At 48.4% G+C, this 15572-nt stretch overlaps 1 protein-coding gene, 1 long non-coding RNA gene and 1 other non-coding gene across 3 annotated transcripts; 2 read left to right on the top strand and 1 right to left on the bottom strand.

Moving 5' to 3' along the window:
- The first annotated feature begins 107 nt into the window (after nucleotides 1-107).
- LOC123491539 lies at nucleotides 108-2835 on the top strand. The gene is made up of 3 exons (XR_006661368.1): nucleotides 108-1925; nucleotides 2013-2763; nucleotides 2794-2835. It is a non-coding gene; the product is annotated as an uncharacterized LOC123491539 (long non-coding RNA).
- A 1926-nt stretch (nucleotides 2836-4761) lies between these two features.
- Nucleotides 4762-15254, bottom strand: LOC121559234 (macoilin-1-like). Its single transcript, XM_045222120.1, has 11 exons — nucleotides 14993-15254; nucleotides 13638-13779; nucleotides 13084-13210; nucleotides 12614-12737; nucleotides 12144-12322; nucleotides 10236-10836; nucleotides 9764-9922; nucleotides 9273-9455; nucleotides 7054-7174; nucleotides 5430-5604; nucleotides 4762-5014 (listed from the first exon to the last, which is right to left on the bottom strand). The coding sequence occupies exons 1-11, from the start codon at nucleotides 15070-15072 to the stop codon at nucleotides 4812-4814; spliced, it is 2094 nt and encodes a 697-aa protein (XP_045078055.1). The 5' UTR covers nucleotides 15073-15254; the 3' UTR covers nucleotides 4762-4811.
- trnaa-agc lies at nucleotides 6725-6801 on the top strand. The gene has a single exon. It is a non-coding gene; the product is annotated as a tRNA-Ala (tRNA).
- Nucleotides 15255-15572: the final 318 nt, after the last annotated feature.

Raw genomic sequence — 15572 nt, 5'->3', positions numbered from 1 at the left:
GTTTTTTTTTTTTTTTTTTTAATCTAAGTGCAACAGTCATGAGTTAAAAACAAAAAAATAATGTACTGTCGCCACCTTGTGCTAATAAACTTTTGCTTAAATCCTGCTGCATAAATGTCTAATCTGTATTCAGTATTTAAGTAAACCAGAGGAATAAGGTATGTTCATAGACAAATAGGAACTCTAGGTTTCTCCTCAAGTTTCCCACTCATTGGAGGTACAACGTTTCAATGCTCTGGTGCATTAGTAGTCTTAACAAGGGCCTGATGAATAGGTACACGTCAACATCTGGGATGTGAATATCTGAGAGAGGAAGAAATACAAAACACAGATTGTTCTCAAACAGCTTGCATCATCATCGCCTGCAAGATTATGTTTTTAATTCCAGGTGATGGCCCCAAAGTGAGAGGAGTCTGGACGCAGCCGACATCATCATCATCACTCTGAGATAGAGAGAAAACAACATGGTGGAACAACGAAAACAGAGAAACAAAACACTTTTTCCTTTCCCACTAAAAACATGTAGAACATCTTCAAAACAGGTCACAAGTCCATTATTGTGATCCACACCAATACTTTCCATGTAGGATACATGAGAAAACAGGGCGCCGAGGTCACGTTTCCTCTAGGTACCGATCCAGGATCAGATTCCGCTCCCCTAATCCTAACTTTAACAATAGTGGGGAAATGTAAAACGGACCCAAGATCAGCGTCTAGGGGCAACTTCACCCTACAGCAAAAAACACGGCATATGGTCAAACTGCACAGACGTCAACTGAACGTCTATTTCACGTTGGCTCAACGTAATTTCATTGCAATTACAGGGGAACAACGTCGATTCAACAAGTGTGTGCCCAGTGGGCAGGGTGTAACTTCCCAATACAAAACTTCACACCACCACCATCATCATCATCATCATCCCTGTTGGAAAGAGATTAGCCTGATCCCAGATCGGTTTGTGCTCTTGCCAACTCAATGTAGTTGTCAAGCCAATTGTTTGGCATGACAATTCCATAATGAGTTGGCATGAACAGAAACAGATCTGGGATCAGGCTAGAAAGAGATGGGAGAGAATTCAAACAATGATGCAAGAGAAAAACGTCTGCAACAAATCAACAACGCAGTGAGTCAATCCTAACCACTACTGTAGTCGCTTTTCTGATCAACCTAAATCAGAACAGAATGTCAAAAACTACATGTCAAATACATGAGCACAACAATGTGTGTTCTGATGCTTTTATCAAAACCTAATGCAAGCTAGAGATACATCAATCTAATGAATGGAGGGATATGTAATATGAAACACCGAAACTTGGCACTTTGAACTGAAATACTAGAACATTCCTCGGTATGTAATAATGTACATGGTTGTAAACAGGGTTGGGGTCAATTCCATTTCAATTCAGAAAGATTCCAATTTACTTCCTGAATAGACTGGAATTGAAATGGAATTGACCCCAACCCTGGTTGTAAACAGATAGATGTCCACTCTGGGCCACCGTAGTAGTGGACATAAGGGCCTGGAGTTTGTTCTACTGACCACTTGGCCTGACCAGGTAAAACTTTAGGCCCCAGACATAGTTAATAGATGTTTGGCAGACCAGGTTCATTCCTACTTCCTATACAAAATCTATTGTTTCCTTGACTTTTTCAGACAACACAACAACGGCTGTGTCTAAGAGTGAGGGGCCTAACGTAAAGGAGACTGGGGCTGCATGGGCGATGGTAAGAGATAGGGGATGTCTCAATCCACTTTACTGGCTTCCTTCCTTCATCTCCTTTTCCTTCATTATTAATGATAGGTGAAAGGCCTGGATAGGCTTTCACCATATGTTGCTTCCACTTACCAGATCAGAGATCATGGAGGAAAGGGTACAATGAAAAGGAAGCAAGATCACACTATTGAGACACAGCCTGGGGGGGAGGTCCTATATCAAGCTCACACTATTGAGACACAGCCTGGGGGGAGGTCCTATATCAAGCTCACACTATTGAGACACAGCCTGGGGGAGGGTCCTATATCAAGCTCACACTATTGAGACACAGCCTGGGGGGGAGGGTCCTATATCAAGCTCACACTATTGAGACACAGCCTGGGGGGGAGGTCCTATATCAAGCTCACACTATTGAGACACAGCCTGGGGGGGAGGGTCCTATATCAAGCTCACACTATTGAGACACAGCCTGGGGGGGAGGGTCCTATATCAAGCTCACACTATTGAGACACAGCCCGGGGGGAGGGTCCTATATCAAGAACACACTATTGAGACACAGCCCGGGGGGAGGGTCTTATACCAAGATCACACTATTGAGACACAGCCCGGGGGGAGGGTCCTATATCAAGATCACACTATTGAGACACAGCCCGGGGGGAGGGTCTTATACCAAGATCACACTATTGAGACACAGCCCAGGGGGAGGGTCTTATACCAAGATCACACTATTGAGACACAGCCTGGGGGGAGGGTCCTATACCAAGATTGGCAAAGTAACCCATTATACTAACTACTTTCAAAGAAAGGAATTGCAAGGCACAGTGAAATTGACAACTGGTAAATATCAGTTCCCTAGACATCATTAAATCCAGTAGGGTTTTAGTCATACGGCCTAACAACAGATTCTAATTTGGTCCAAAAGGAAAGACAGGTTTGAGTGCATTTGCAGCAAACAGATGACATAGCTTTAACCTTTAGACAGTACCAGGTCATAGCTTTAACCTTTAGACAGTACCAGGTCATAGCTTTAACCTTTAGACAGTACCAGGTCATAGCTTTAACCTTTAGACAGTACCAGGTCTTCTCTATTGACAATCCAATTCTGAAAGGTTTGTGCATTTCTTGAATCAGTGTTGAAACGCCAGAAATCAAGAGTGTTTGAGTTCATTGATAATCCCGGACGTTGTTTGGAGTCAGTTACTCCAGCATTGACATGCGTGAATTTGAGTTATCCGTTTTCAAAATGGAGTGATGTACAAATTGTCGATCTTTCCAAGATTATTGGTACAGAAAAAATGTACATTACCATTGTTATCGTCATAACTAAACTGAAATGTGTTGTTTAAAAAAACAATCACACTTAAGTCATGGTGATAATACCAAAACATTGACAAAGTACTTTTCATTCATTATGAAATTCACAGAAGGTACCACTTAAAACGTTTCAGCTTCCTCTCATGTAGAGTAGGATAATAGTCCCATCATACAATTACTAGGTCAAAACCTGCTGACGGAGAGAGAGAAAGAAACCTTCTGATGGAGAGAGAGAGAGAAAGAAACAGGAAAAAAAGAGGAGAGAGAGCATGAAGCACTGACTGAAAGAGAGAGAGAGAGAGCATGAAGCACTGACTGAAAGAGAGAGAGAGAGAGAGAGCATGAAGCACTGACTGAAAGAGAGAGAGAGAGAGAGAGCATGAAGCACTGACTGAAAGAGAGAGAGAGAGCATGAAGCACTGACTGAAAGAGAGAGCGAGCATGAAGCACTGACTGAAAGAGAGAGAGAGAGCATGAAGCACTGACTGAAAGAGAGAGAGAGAGAGAGAGCATGAAGCACTGACTGAAAGAGAGAGAGAGAGAGAGCATGAAGCACTGACTGAAAGAGAGAGAGAGAGAGAGAGCATGAAGCACTGACTGAAAGAGAGAGAGAGAGAGAGCATGAAGCACTGACTGAAAGAGAGAGAGAGAGAGCATGAAGCACTGACTGAAAGAGAGAGAGAGAGCATGAAGCACTGACTGAAAGAGAGAGAGAGAGAGAGCATGAAGCACTGACTGAAAGAGAGAGAGAGAGAGAGAGAGAGAGAGCATGAAGCACTGACTGAAAGAGAGAGAGAGAGAGAGAGCATGAAGCACTGACTGAAAGAGAGAGAGAGAGCATGAAGCACTGACTGAAAGAGAGAGAGAGAGAGAGAGCATGAAGCACTGACTGAAAGAGAGAGAGAGAGCATGAAGCACTGACTGAAAGAGAGAGAGAGAGAGAGAGCATGAAGCACTGACTGAAAGAGAGAGAGAGAGCATGAAGCACTGACTGAAAGAGAGAGAGAGAGAGAGAGAGAGCATGAAGCACTGACTGAAAGAGAGAGAGCATGAAGCACTGACTGAAAGAGAGAGAGAGAGCATGAAGCATTGACTGAAAGAGAGAGAGAGCATGAAGCACTGACTGAAAGAGAGAGAGAGAGAGAGCATGAAGCACTGACTGAAAGAGAGAGAGAGAGAGAGAGCATGAAGCACTGACTGAAAGAGAGAGAGAGAGAGAGACCATATTATGGGTCTTTCTAGACATTCATACCAACTAACCAGACAGTCCTCATCTGCCTCTATCTACCCTCAGAGAACTCCCTATGGGCCCTGGTCAAAAGTAGTGTCCTATATAGGGAATAGGGTTCCATTTGGGATGGAGCCCTTGTCAACCTGATGTCCCTTTATGTCTCTCTTACCAGTTAAATCAGAATGGCTCAATCCCAAAACATCAACATCTTCCCTACTGTAGATTTACACAACACACAGAAAACTAAGGATGGACCATGGGAACAAACTGAAAATAACAGAAGGGGGCTGGGACTCCGACCGCAACTGGTTCTAAAAACACAACCAAAACACAACCAAAACCAAAACATGACCAACACTTATTTGAGGCTAGTACTTGACAGCTCCGAGATCATTTCCAAATCGCTTCCAAAAAAACACGACCAAAAACATGATCAGAAGTGTTTGTGTGTCTTTGTATGTATGAGAATGAGTGGATGTGACTACGTATGCTATCTTTGTAAATCTGTATTCTTGTGTATTAATGTGCGTGTATTAATGTGCGTGTTGGTGTCACTTCTTGAGCGGCTGGTAGACAGAAGCGTTGGGATCCAGGGAGGAGGGACTATTGTCCATGAACTTGGAGGAGTAGTGTGGTGTAACGGGACTGAGGCTGCTGATGTCGTTGCTGTAGGAGATACTGGGCATCACCGCCATCACCTCAGCTATCTTCTGCTTCAACTCTGCTATCTCCTGCTCTCTCTGGTGGATCTGACCTGGGGGGGGGAGGGGGGGAGAGAGAGAGACACAGAGAGAGAGTGAGAGAGTGAGAGAGAGAGAGAGAGAGAGAGAGAGAGAGAGAGAGAGAGAGAGAGAGAGAGAGAGAGAGAGAGAGAGAGAGAGAGAGAGAGAGAGAGAGAGGAGGGTTAGATGACAGTAGAAAATGTGTCTTCTCACATTGTTGCTATTGTCTTCATGTTTACATCTCTGGGTCGAGTAGCAGAGCACCTAGTGTACCTTCTGGAGCATCCCGGTTTATGTAATGGTAGATAAAACCCTGAGGTAAATGCTAGTGTACCTTGTGGAATCTCCAGCTGTCAGAGTTTGATCCTAGAGTCTATGAACACAACGGCTCGGCTAGATGCCAGTGGCTGTAGGACTGTGGTAGTGGGTCAGGTAAGGGAACTGTACCTTGTGAAATCTCCAGCTGTCTCTTGGCGTCCCCAAGGGCAGAGAAGAGGTCTAGTTTGATCCTGGTCTCAGCAGACAGGCTGTTCTCCAGGTGCTGGGTTTTATCCTGCATGGCTGACAGCGCTGTCATCAACACCTCCATGTCCTTCTCATTCTCCTTGTACTTACGCAGCTCCTAGAGAGAGGAGGGGGGAGAGAGAGGGAGGAGGGGGGAGAGAGGAGGAGGGGGGAGGGAGGGGAGGGAGAGAGAGGAGGGGAGAGAGAGAGGAGGAAGGAGAGAGGAGGAGGGGAGGGAGAGAGGAGGAGGGAGGGAGGAGGAGGGAGGGAGAGAGGAGGAGGGAGGGAGAGAGAGAGGAGGGAGAGAGAGAGAGGAGGGAGAGAGGAGGAGGGAGGGAGGGAGAGAGGAGGAGGGAGGGAGAGAGGAGGAGGGAGGGAGAGGGAGGGAGGGAGAGAGGAGGAGGGAGAGAGAGGAGGGAGGGAGAGAGGAGGAGGGGGGAGAGAGAGAGGAGGGGGGAGAGAGGAGGAGGGAGAGAGAGAGGAGGGGGAGAGAGAGAGAGGAGGAGGGAGAGAGAGAGGAGGGGGGAGAGAGAGAGGAGGGGGGAGAGAGAGAGGAGGGGGAGAGAGAGAGGAGGGAGAGAGAGAGGAGGGGGAGGGAGAGAGAGAGGAGGGGGGAGAGAGAGAGAGGAGGGGGAGAGAGAGAGGGGGGAGAGAGAGAAGGGGGAGAGCGAGAGGAGGAGGGAGAGAGAGAGGAGGGGAGGGGGGAGAGAGGAGGAGGGAGAGAGAGGGAGGAGGGAGAGAGAGAGGAGGGGGGAGAGAGAGAGAGGAGGGGGGAGAGAGAGAGGAGGGGGAGAGAGAGAGGAGGGGGGAGAGAGAGAGGAGGGGGAGAGAGAGAGGAGGGGGAGAGAGAGAGAGGAGGGGGGAGAGAGAGAGGAGGGGGAGAGAGAGAGAGGAGGGGGAGGAGAGAGAGAGGAGGGGGAGAGGAGAGAGGGAGAGGAAGGGAGAGAGAGAGGAGGGGGAAGAGAGAGAGAAGGGAGAGAGAGAGGAGGGGGGAGAGGGAGGGAGAGAGAGAGGAGGGGGGAGAGAGAGAGGAGGGGGAGAGAGAGAGGAAGGGAGAGAGAGAGGAGGGGGGAGAGAGAGAGGAAGAGAGAGAGGAGGGGGGAGAGAGAGAGGAGGGGGGAGAGAGAGGAGAGAGAGAGGAGGGGGGGAGAGAGAAAGCGAGAAAGAGAGAGAGAATAGAAATTAAACAGCCATACCTCATCATGAGCATTTGAAAACACAAGCTAACTCCTCATAAGGGGTCCAGTGTGGCTCAGTTGGTAGAGCATTGCGCTAGCAACGACAGGGTTGTGGGTTCGATTCCCACGGGGGTCCAGTATGAAAAATTAAGAAAATGTACGAACTCACTACTGTAAGTCGCTCTGGAACAGAAATTACTCAAATGAAAATGAAGAGAAGGAATAAGAGGAAGACGTTTTCAGCCACAGTCTAGTTTCAGCAACGTTCCCAGTAAGGAATCAGCGGCACCCTGCTTAGGTTCTCCTGATACATCATTTATGAGACAGTGAGCTCATACAAAGGATGCATTTCTAAAATTGAAGGAAGTATGTAAAGTAATGTAACTCACCTGGCATTTCCCCTCCAGCTCTCTAATGTGTTCTTCTTTGAGTTTCATGTCGATGCCGAGTTTCTTACACTCCGTCTCCAACTCTCTGATCCGACCACGCAGGGAGTCAGTACACTCACCCCTGACAGAGACAAAAGGAGTTACAGGGGGAAGAAACACTATTCAATATATCTGTATAACAGAGAGAGAGGAAGGGATAGAAAGAGAGAGGGGAGAGGGGATAAAAGGAGAGAGGGAAGAGGGGATAGAAGGAGGGGAGAGAGGGGACAGAAGGAGGGGAGAGAGGGGATAGAAGGAGAGAGGGGCGGGATAGAAGGAGAGAGGGGCGATAGAAGGAGAGAGGGATAGAAGGAGACGGGAGAGAGGGGACAGAAGGAGAGAGGAGATAGAAGGAGGAGAGAGGGGACAGAAGGAGGGGAGAGAGGGGATAGAAGGAGAGAGGGGCGGGGATAGAAGGAGAGAGGGGCGGGGATAGAAGGAGAGAGGGGATAGAAGGAGGGGAGAGAGGGGACAGAAGGAGGGGAGAGAGGGGATAGAAGGAGAGAGGGGCGGGGATAGAAGGAGAGAGGGGCGGGGATAGAAGGAGAGAGGGAAGAGGCAAGAGGGGATGGAAGGAGACAGGGGAGAGGGGATAGAAGGAGAGAGGAGATGGAAGGAGAAGAGAGGACAGAAGGAGAGGAGAGGGGATAGAAGGAGGGGGGGAGAGGGGATATGAGAGAGGGGAGACAAGGACAGAGGGGAGAGGGGATAGAAGGAGAGAGGGGATAGGAGAGAGGGGAGAGGGGATAGAAGGAGAGAGTGGAGAGAAGGAGAGAGCGGAGAGGGGATAGAAGGAGAGGGGGAATAGAAGAAGAGAGGGGATAGGAGAGGGAGGAGAGGGGATAGGAGAGGGGGATAGAAGGAGAGGGGGAGAGGGGATAGAAGGAGAGGGGGAGAGAAGGAGAGGGGGAGAGGGGATAGAAGGAGAGGGGGAGAGGGGATAGAAGGAGAGGTGGGGGAGAGGGGATAGAAGGAGAGGGGATAGAAGGAGAGAGGGATAGCAGGAGAGGGGATAGAAGGAGAGGGGGAGAGGGGATAGAAGGAGAGGGGGAGAGGGGATAGAAGGAGAGGGGGGAGAGGGGATAGAAGGAGAGAGAGGGAGAGGGGATAGAAGGAGAGGGGGAGAGGGGATAGAAGGAGAGGGGGAGAGGGGTAAGAAGGAGAGGGGGGAGAGGGGATAGAAGGAGAGGGGGAGAGGGGGATAGAAGGAGAGGGGGAGAGGGGATAGAAGGAGAGAGGGATAGAAGGAGAGGGGGGAGAGGGGATAGAAGGAGAGAGGGGATAGAAGGAGAGAGGGGAGAGGGGATAGAAGGAGAGGGGGGAGAGGGGATAGAAGGAGAGGGGGGAGAGGGGATAGAAGGAGAGGGGGAGAGGGGATAGAAGGAGAGAGCGGAGAGGGGATAGAAGGAGAGGGGGAGAGGGGATAGAAGGAGAGAGGGGATAGAAGGAGAGGGGGAGAGGGGATAGAAGGAGAGGGGGGAGAGGGGGATAGGAGAGGGGGAGAGGGGATAGAAGGAGAGGGGGGAGAGGGGATAGAAGGAGAGGGGGGAGAGGGGGGATAGGAGAGAGGGAGAGGGGGATAGAAGGAGAGAGCGGAGAGGGGATAGAAGGAGAGGGGATAGAAGGAGAGGGGATAGAAGGAGAGAGCAGAGGATAGAAGGAGAGGGGGAGAGGGGATAGAAGGAGGGGAGAGGGGATAGAAGGAGAGGGGATAGAAGGAGAGGGGAGAGGGGATAGAAGGAGAGAGCAGAGGATAGAAGGAGAGGGGGAGAGGGGATAGAAGGAGAGGGGAGAGGGGATAGAAGGAGAGGGGGGATAGAAGGAGAGAGGGGAGAGGGGATAGAAGGAGAGGGGATAGAAGGAGAGGGGATAGAAGGAGAGGGGAGAGGGGATAGAAGGAGAGAGCAGAGGATAGAAGGAGAGAGGGGATAGAAGGAGTGAGCGGAGAGGGGATAGAAGGAGAGAGGGGATAGAAGGAGTGAGCGGAGAGGGGATAGAAGGAGAGAGGGGATAGAAGGAGAGGGGGAGAGGGGATAGAAGGAGAGAGGGGAGAGGGGATAGAAGGAGAGAGGGGATAGAAGGAGAGAGGGGAGAGGGGATAGAAGGAGAGGGGAGAGGGGATAGAAGGAGAGAGCAGAGGATAGAAGGAGAGGGGAAATCCAAAACAGACAGCAGGATACCTGGAGACTGCTGCTAGTGCTACAGCCCGGGCAGCGGTGGCTTCCTCCATCTTCTTCCTCTTCCTCTCGTCGGCCAGTTGTTTCTCCGCCAGGGCCCGGGCCTCCTGCTCTGCCTTCAGTCTCTTCTCTAGCTGGGAGATGGTCTGCTTGTCCTTCTGCTTGGCCTGCACAGCACTGTGGAGCCTTCACACACAAACACACACACACAGTTAGAGATGCACACACACAGCCAAAAAGTTTGTTCCCTGAGTTTCTAAGTTAGAATGAATCTGTATGTTCCAGGGGAATACAGAATCAGAATTCCTGATATACAGATCACCTTGCATCCAAAATAAAAACACTTGTTATGTGATCAAGATTAGTGATTATGCTCAGGCCGATCCCTCCAACGCGCTAATAGTTTGAGAATCTTGGCTTTGTCCCAGGCCTCGAGTGTGTGTGTGTGTGTGAGTCTGTGTGTGTGTGTGTGTGTGTGGTGTGTGTTCTCTTACTTGTTCTGCAGCATCTCGTTGTCTTGTCGCAGCTGGCCCAGCTCTGAGCGCAGACTCCTGTCCTGAGTGGTCAGGGAGGAGAGGTGAGAACGTAACTCTGACTCCAACTGACGGCTCGCCTGCAGGTCTGCCTTCAGACGCTTCACTTCCTGCTCCAGCCTAGAGAGGGAAAGGGAAGAGAGGATCGATGTTTCAGCTTTTCACCACATTGCAGTTTCCTGCCAGAACTCAGAAACACACGAACAGGTGTTTAACATAACAGCTACACACATCGTATGAGATCTGACGCTCGACAGGCACAGTTGTTGACGTGGCACACGCGACCACTGCCATGTAGGCGGCCTGAAACGCCACCAAGGGGGGTGCGAAACCTGTCTTCCCTCCCCGTGTAGGTCTGCACATGTCTCTGTGCCCGTCTATATGAATGTGGGTGTGTGTGTGCGTACGTTGGCTATGATTGTGTTTTTCTTACCGCACGAGAGCGTCTGGCTTGCCCAGTTGATTGTTGGGAATGCAGTTCTCCACGGGATCCTTCTGATTGGCTGCTCCCTTCCCCGCAGACTTCTGCTTCTTCTCGTTCTTATTGGACGAGCCAGCCGACGGCACGCTCCCATTGGTGGAGCTGTGATTCCGAGGTGAGGAGTTGGTGACCCCACCGCCTCCGCTGGTGTTTTTGTAGTTCTTCCCTCCTCCTCCTCCTCCTCCTCCTCCTCCTCCCGTTCCCCCCATCTCCTCTTTGGGAGTGTGTGTGCTGCCTGTGTGTGCGCCCTCTCCTCCTCCGAGGTCGTTGTTCAGTCTCTTCCCCCCCATGTTCTCCATATACTCTGTCTCCTGTAATGTGGAGTCCAGTGTGTGGAGGATACTGTTGTTGTTGATTCCTATGGTGTGTTGTTGTTGTTGTTGTTGTTTGCCCTCCCGCTCCTTGCTGTTCCCGTCTCTCCCTTTCTCCCGGTACTCCAGTTCCGGTAAGGGGACAGAAGCGTTAACGGAGGTCTTCTTGCCGGGAGTAGACCCGTTTTGGGAGACCGAAGGGGCTAGGTCCACCTCTGATGATACACCTTTAGCCATGGCAGCTAGGAAGAAAGATGAAGCAAGGTTAGGAAGATAGCAGCAGTGTGTTTGTATCTCACTTTCCTACTGATGGAAGGTGTTGGAGCATGTGCTACTCCAGGCTAGGGGAAGGGTGTGAGAGGGTAACCAGGCTAGGGGAAGGGTGTGAGAGGGTAACCAGGCTAGGGGAAGGGTGTGAGAGGGTAACCAGGCTAGGGGAAGGGTGTGAGAGGGAAAATAGAGCCTGTTGTAGAAACTCGTCTGTGTGTGTGTGTGTGTGTGTGTGTGTGTGTGTGTGTGTGTGTGTGTGTGTGTGCAGACATTAAAATGGAATTCAACAATATTCAAAAATGTATTGAACTTAGTAGGAAATCGACTAAATGTATTGAACTTTTTCAAAAATGCATTAATTTGCCCAAGATAATCATAATAATAATAATAATAATATGCCATTTAGCAGACGCTTTTATCCAAAGCGACTTACAGTCATGTGTGCATACATTTTTACGTATGGGTAGTCCCGGGGATCAAACCCACTACCCTGGCATTACAAGCGCCATGCTCTACCAATTGAGCTACAGAGGACCATAAGACATTAACAAAATGTACCAGTGATTCATATTTTCCTGCAACATTCTGAAAACGGCACAGGAATGACTGTCTGTGTGTCCACTTTGTGTAGCCGTTAGCGATGATGCTAATGATAACCTTCTTCTGGTAGAGCTGGAAAGGCTTTCCCCAAAACTTTCTCAATGAAATGTTAACCGCAAAGTAGCCTATGTCTACCTGGCAGAATGACATTACATTTACATTTTAGTCATTTAGCAGACACTCTTATCCAGAGCGACTTACAGGAGCAAGTAGGGTTAAGTGCCTTGCTCAAGGGCACATCGACAGATTTTTTCACCTAGTCAGCTCGGGGATTAGAACCAGCGACCTTTCGTTTACCGGCACAACGCTCTTAACCACTAAGCTACCTGCCGCCCCGAATTGGACATCATGATTATTTGCATCAATCCAGTGGCCATTTGTTTTGCAAACTCTGCAATCACATGACCGCTACAGAAACACAGCTAACCAAACAACAGTCTCTGGCTGGTGCACACTTGCATTAAAGGGTAACTACACCCAAAATTCAAAATGTCTTACATTTTTTTCCCAGACCACAAAAGTAGTCTCCTGATGTGGTTTAAGCACTGTTGTGGATTTTTTTTTTTTTTTTCTATTAAAACGGTGTGGGGAAAAACTGTCTAAAACAAAAACTGGAGAAGAAGAAAAATTACAGAATCGGGGCAAAAACATAGGACTGATGTTTTAGGGCCCTACTCACCCTCCTCTGCCTCTCTCTCCTGTCTCTGTAGCATCTGTTGCTCTGGGGGCAGGGCCTGCTGCAGGAGCTGCATGTAAAAGTCATTCTCCTTCTGCACCTCCTTCTGTTTCCTCAGTCTCATCTTGTAGCTGACGTAGCTCTTAAAGCCAAAGCCCAGAGTCACCACGGGGTAGCCAATACTGACAGAGGGAGAAGTGGGGGGGGAACAAGAGTGTTGTTATGGTTACCAGTCATAGTGAAATAATGACGGGGAAAAAAACAAAAGCTTTCTACTTAATGTGCAGCTTAGAAGAAGAACAGTTTCACTTTTGTTGAAGAGCTTACAGGTAACAAGTGGGACTGTTTGACTAATTATTTAAAGAACATTGCCTGAGCAAATACAATGTGCTTGTTCGTGTGCAAGAAAAGGCCCAATGACACAATGCAATAACATTGGCCAGGTAAGGTTATAAAAACAGGTGACAGGTTACCAGTGAGCGGCGAAGGGCCTACACAGGTCCACGTGGAAGTTCTTCAGGTCCTTGAAGCGGATGGCAGCTTCCATGTACACAAACAGTATCCATAGCGATACGGTGGGTAGACACACTCCTCTCTCTGTGCAAGGGGGAAGGGCCCAGATGGAAGACGGTGTGAGAGTTAAAGCCTGTGTTTACACAGGCAGACCAATTCTGATCTTTTGCCCAATTATTGGCAGGAGCTGATCTGATTTGTCAAAAGACCAATTAGTGGAAAAAATATCAGATTTGGGCTGCTTGTGTAAAAGCAGACAAAGAAATACAAATGTATTTTGTACATGCATATCTGAATATATAAATGTACAGTACATACACATTTGATAACTGGGTATACATACACATGTGAATCACATGCCACCCAGGATTAAGCCAGTAGGAAAGAGAAATCTATCTAAATATGGGACAGAGAGCTGATGTTAACTGACCTGTGTGCCAGACGTACTGGACCCAGACGTAGGTGCTGGCAGCAAAGAACAGCCATTGGACAGGGATAAAGAGGAGACAGATGATGTCAGATGTAAACGCCACGCACACAAAGAACACTGAGAACGCCTGAGAGAGAGAGAGGGATGGAGGGAGGGAGGGAGAGGGAGGGAGGGAGGGAGGGAGGGAGGGAGGGAGGGAGGGAGGGAGGGAGGGAGAGAGAGGGAGGGAGGGAGAGAGGGAGAGGGAGGGAGGGAGGGAGAGAGGGAGGGAGGGAGGGATGGAGAGGGAGGGAGGAGGGAGGGAGGGAGAGAGGGAGAGAGAGGGAGGGAGAGAGGGATGGAGAGAGAGAGGGAGAGAGAGAGAGAGAGGGAGGGAGGGAGGGAGGGATGGAGAGAGAGGGATGGAGAGAGAGAGAGAAATGTAGTCAGTGTGCAATAATATACAATTGCGCAGCCATCTTTCGTGTCAAAATCTCATGAGTAAGCTCTGTCTTTCACACACACACACTCACTCTTACTTACACACACACACACACACACACACACACACTTACCAGCCCCTGGTATCTGAAGGAGTCATACACACTGCGTATGAAGAGCCAGAAGGGCCACAGGTACTCAAACCTGAACTCCAACACAAAGTCTGCCAGCAGCACCAGTACCCACACCACCAGAAACTTCAGATACAGGAACGTACTGAGAGAGAGAGCGACAGACAAAGAAATAGAAAAAGAAAAGAGAGAGAGAGAGAAAGATAGAGAGCGGGAGAGAGAGAAACATTGTGGGATTTCTTTAGACACAACCTGAGAGAGAGAGAGAGGGAGCCAAACAGTAAAATCAAAGAGGCTGGATGAAAACTAGCTCTGGTCCAAGGTGTTATTGTGCTCCTCTACTAACTAGTACGGGAACCCGTCGCACTACCGCCCTGGACCAGAGCTAGACAAAAACTCCCTGTGATATGATCAGTAACACAGTCATTCATAGAAACAACACTGTGTTTATAGATGGAACATCTTTATCCTGAGTTCAGTCACGATTAGAGGTAATCTGCAACGACAGGATCACACGTTTTCCAATGTTTTCAAAATAGGTATTTGCACTGAATAATGGAAGAAATTCACTCAAATTTGGCCTGTAATGTATCCTCACTTAGTCCCCACTAGTTGATATACAGATTCATGGTTGTACAATTGTACTGATTTCAGTCCCTTCATACCTAGCTCAGGTCCAGAGCTATACTCTTTGTTCATACTGTACAAGGCCAGAAATGCATAGCCTAACACAGTGCCAGACAGTGGCGTAGGACTATGAGAAGATTGAAGAGAACATTAAAACCTGTGTGCATGTTGGCTTTTCAACAGCTGCTTTTCCCACGCTGTGTAATGAATGGAGGTTTGCTGCTGACAATGCACTGAAGTGCCACAAGCGTACAATAACCGTCAAGCTTTGGATAACTAGCTAGCTTGTAATACAGGACTACCAGACAGTGAGTGAGTAATACAAGATCATGTTGTCATGTTTGGGTTGGATGGCCAGCTAACTGTAAGCGGACAGTAATCAATCAACCGTGCAATAAAATAATGATCTGTGTACGCATTTTAGCACGTTTTCCAATGCCATTTGATTGTCGTCAATGTGAATGCAGTCAGTGTTGTTTACGTTTCGGAACAAATCCCTGAAACTGTCAGAATAGCAAGCGAACTAACTAGCAGCTGCTACTTAGCTAACGTTACATAGCTTGGCCTTCGGAACCAGGCTATTAGACATTCGAAAACGACACATGAATAGTAACGCTAAAGCGGGGGTTATTTGACACTCTACAAGACAGCTGAGTGTCTTGTCTGATATGTCTCAGACGCCATTATTGTACGATCATGTCCCTAGCTAAAGCCACTTTCTTCGTTCGTACCTGCTATATATACCCTCGGTGATTCGGTTCCGTTTTAACGGCCGTCGGAGCTTGCTGCAGTCCGCATTGCGCCGCTTCATCCTCCCTCCTGTGGATTCGGTTCTGATATAAATCCGGTAATTATTACGAAAATGTCACGCGAACGATCAGATATGGACATTTCTTCAAATATACACCATTGTTGTTTTCTGGATATGAAACAAAGAAAGAAAGAAAAACACTGTATCCTGGGCCCTCCCCCTTTTCATCCAACGCCACGACGCACACACGTCATTCATACGTCTCCGTAGTAAGAAAAATGGCTGCCCCCAAGGATGGAGTAAATCTTTATCCAATTTCAATGTTTATACTTTGAAGGTATGAGTGATTTTGATTACATTTCAATTTGTGCTGTGATTACTGTAGTGTGTTATTAAAAATAAAGCTGTCATCTCTATATATTGTTTTGTTGACTTCAAAGTCCTAACAAATGCACTAGCATACTGCTTCCTCGGCCATGCTTGTAAATATGCTAACGTTAGCTAGCTAGCCACCATAATAACTGTAATGTACCTCTAAGGTAGCTGTTATTATCCCATTG

The sequence above is a fragment of the Coregonus clupeaformis genome, chromosome 8 (genome assembly GCF_020615455.1).
Source record: "Coregonus clupeaformis isolate EN_2021a chromosome 8, ASM2061545v1, whole genome shotgun sequence".
In the NCBI taxonomy this organism is placed as follows: domain Eukaryota; kingdom Metazoa; phylum Chordata; class Actinopteri; order Salmoniformes; family Salmonidae; genus Coregonus; species Coregonus clupeaformis.
The sequence above is the reverse complement of the archived record's forward strand: the minus strand, read 5'-3'. Positions and strand labels throughout refer to the sequence as shown.

Excerpts from the sequence above, each read along its gene's own strand:
- LOC121559234 (XM_045222120.1), bottom strand. The coding sequence starts at position 15,072 with ATGAAGCGGCGCAATGCGGACTGCAGCAAGCTCCGACGGCCGTTAAAA. Across the intron at positions 9,923-10,235 it reads AAGCCAGACGCTCTCGTGCG|GCTGGAGCAGGAAGTGAAGC; the intron begins GTAAGAAAAACA and ends TTCCCTCTCTAG. Across the intron at positions 9,456-9,763 it reads AACGAGATGCTGCAGAACAA|GCTCCACAGTGCTGTGCAGG; the intron begins GTAAGAGAACAC and ends TTGTGTGTGAAG.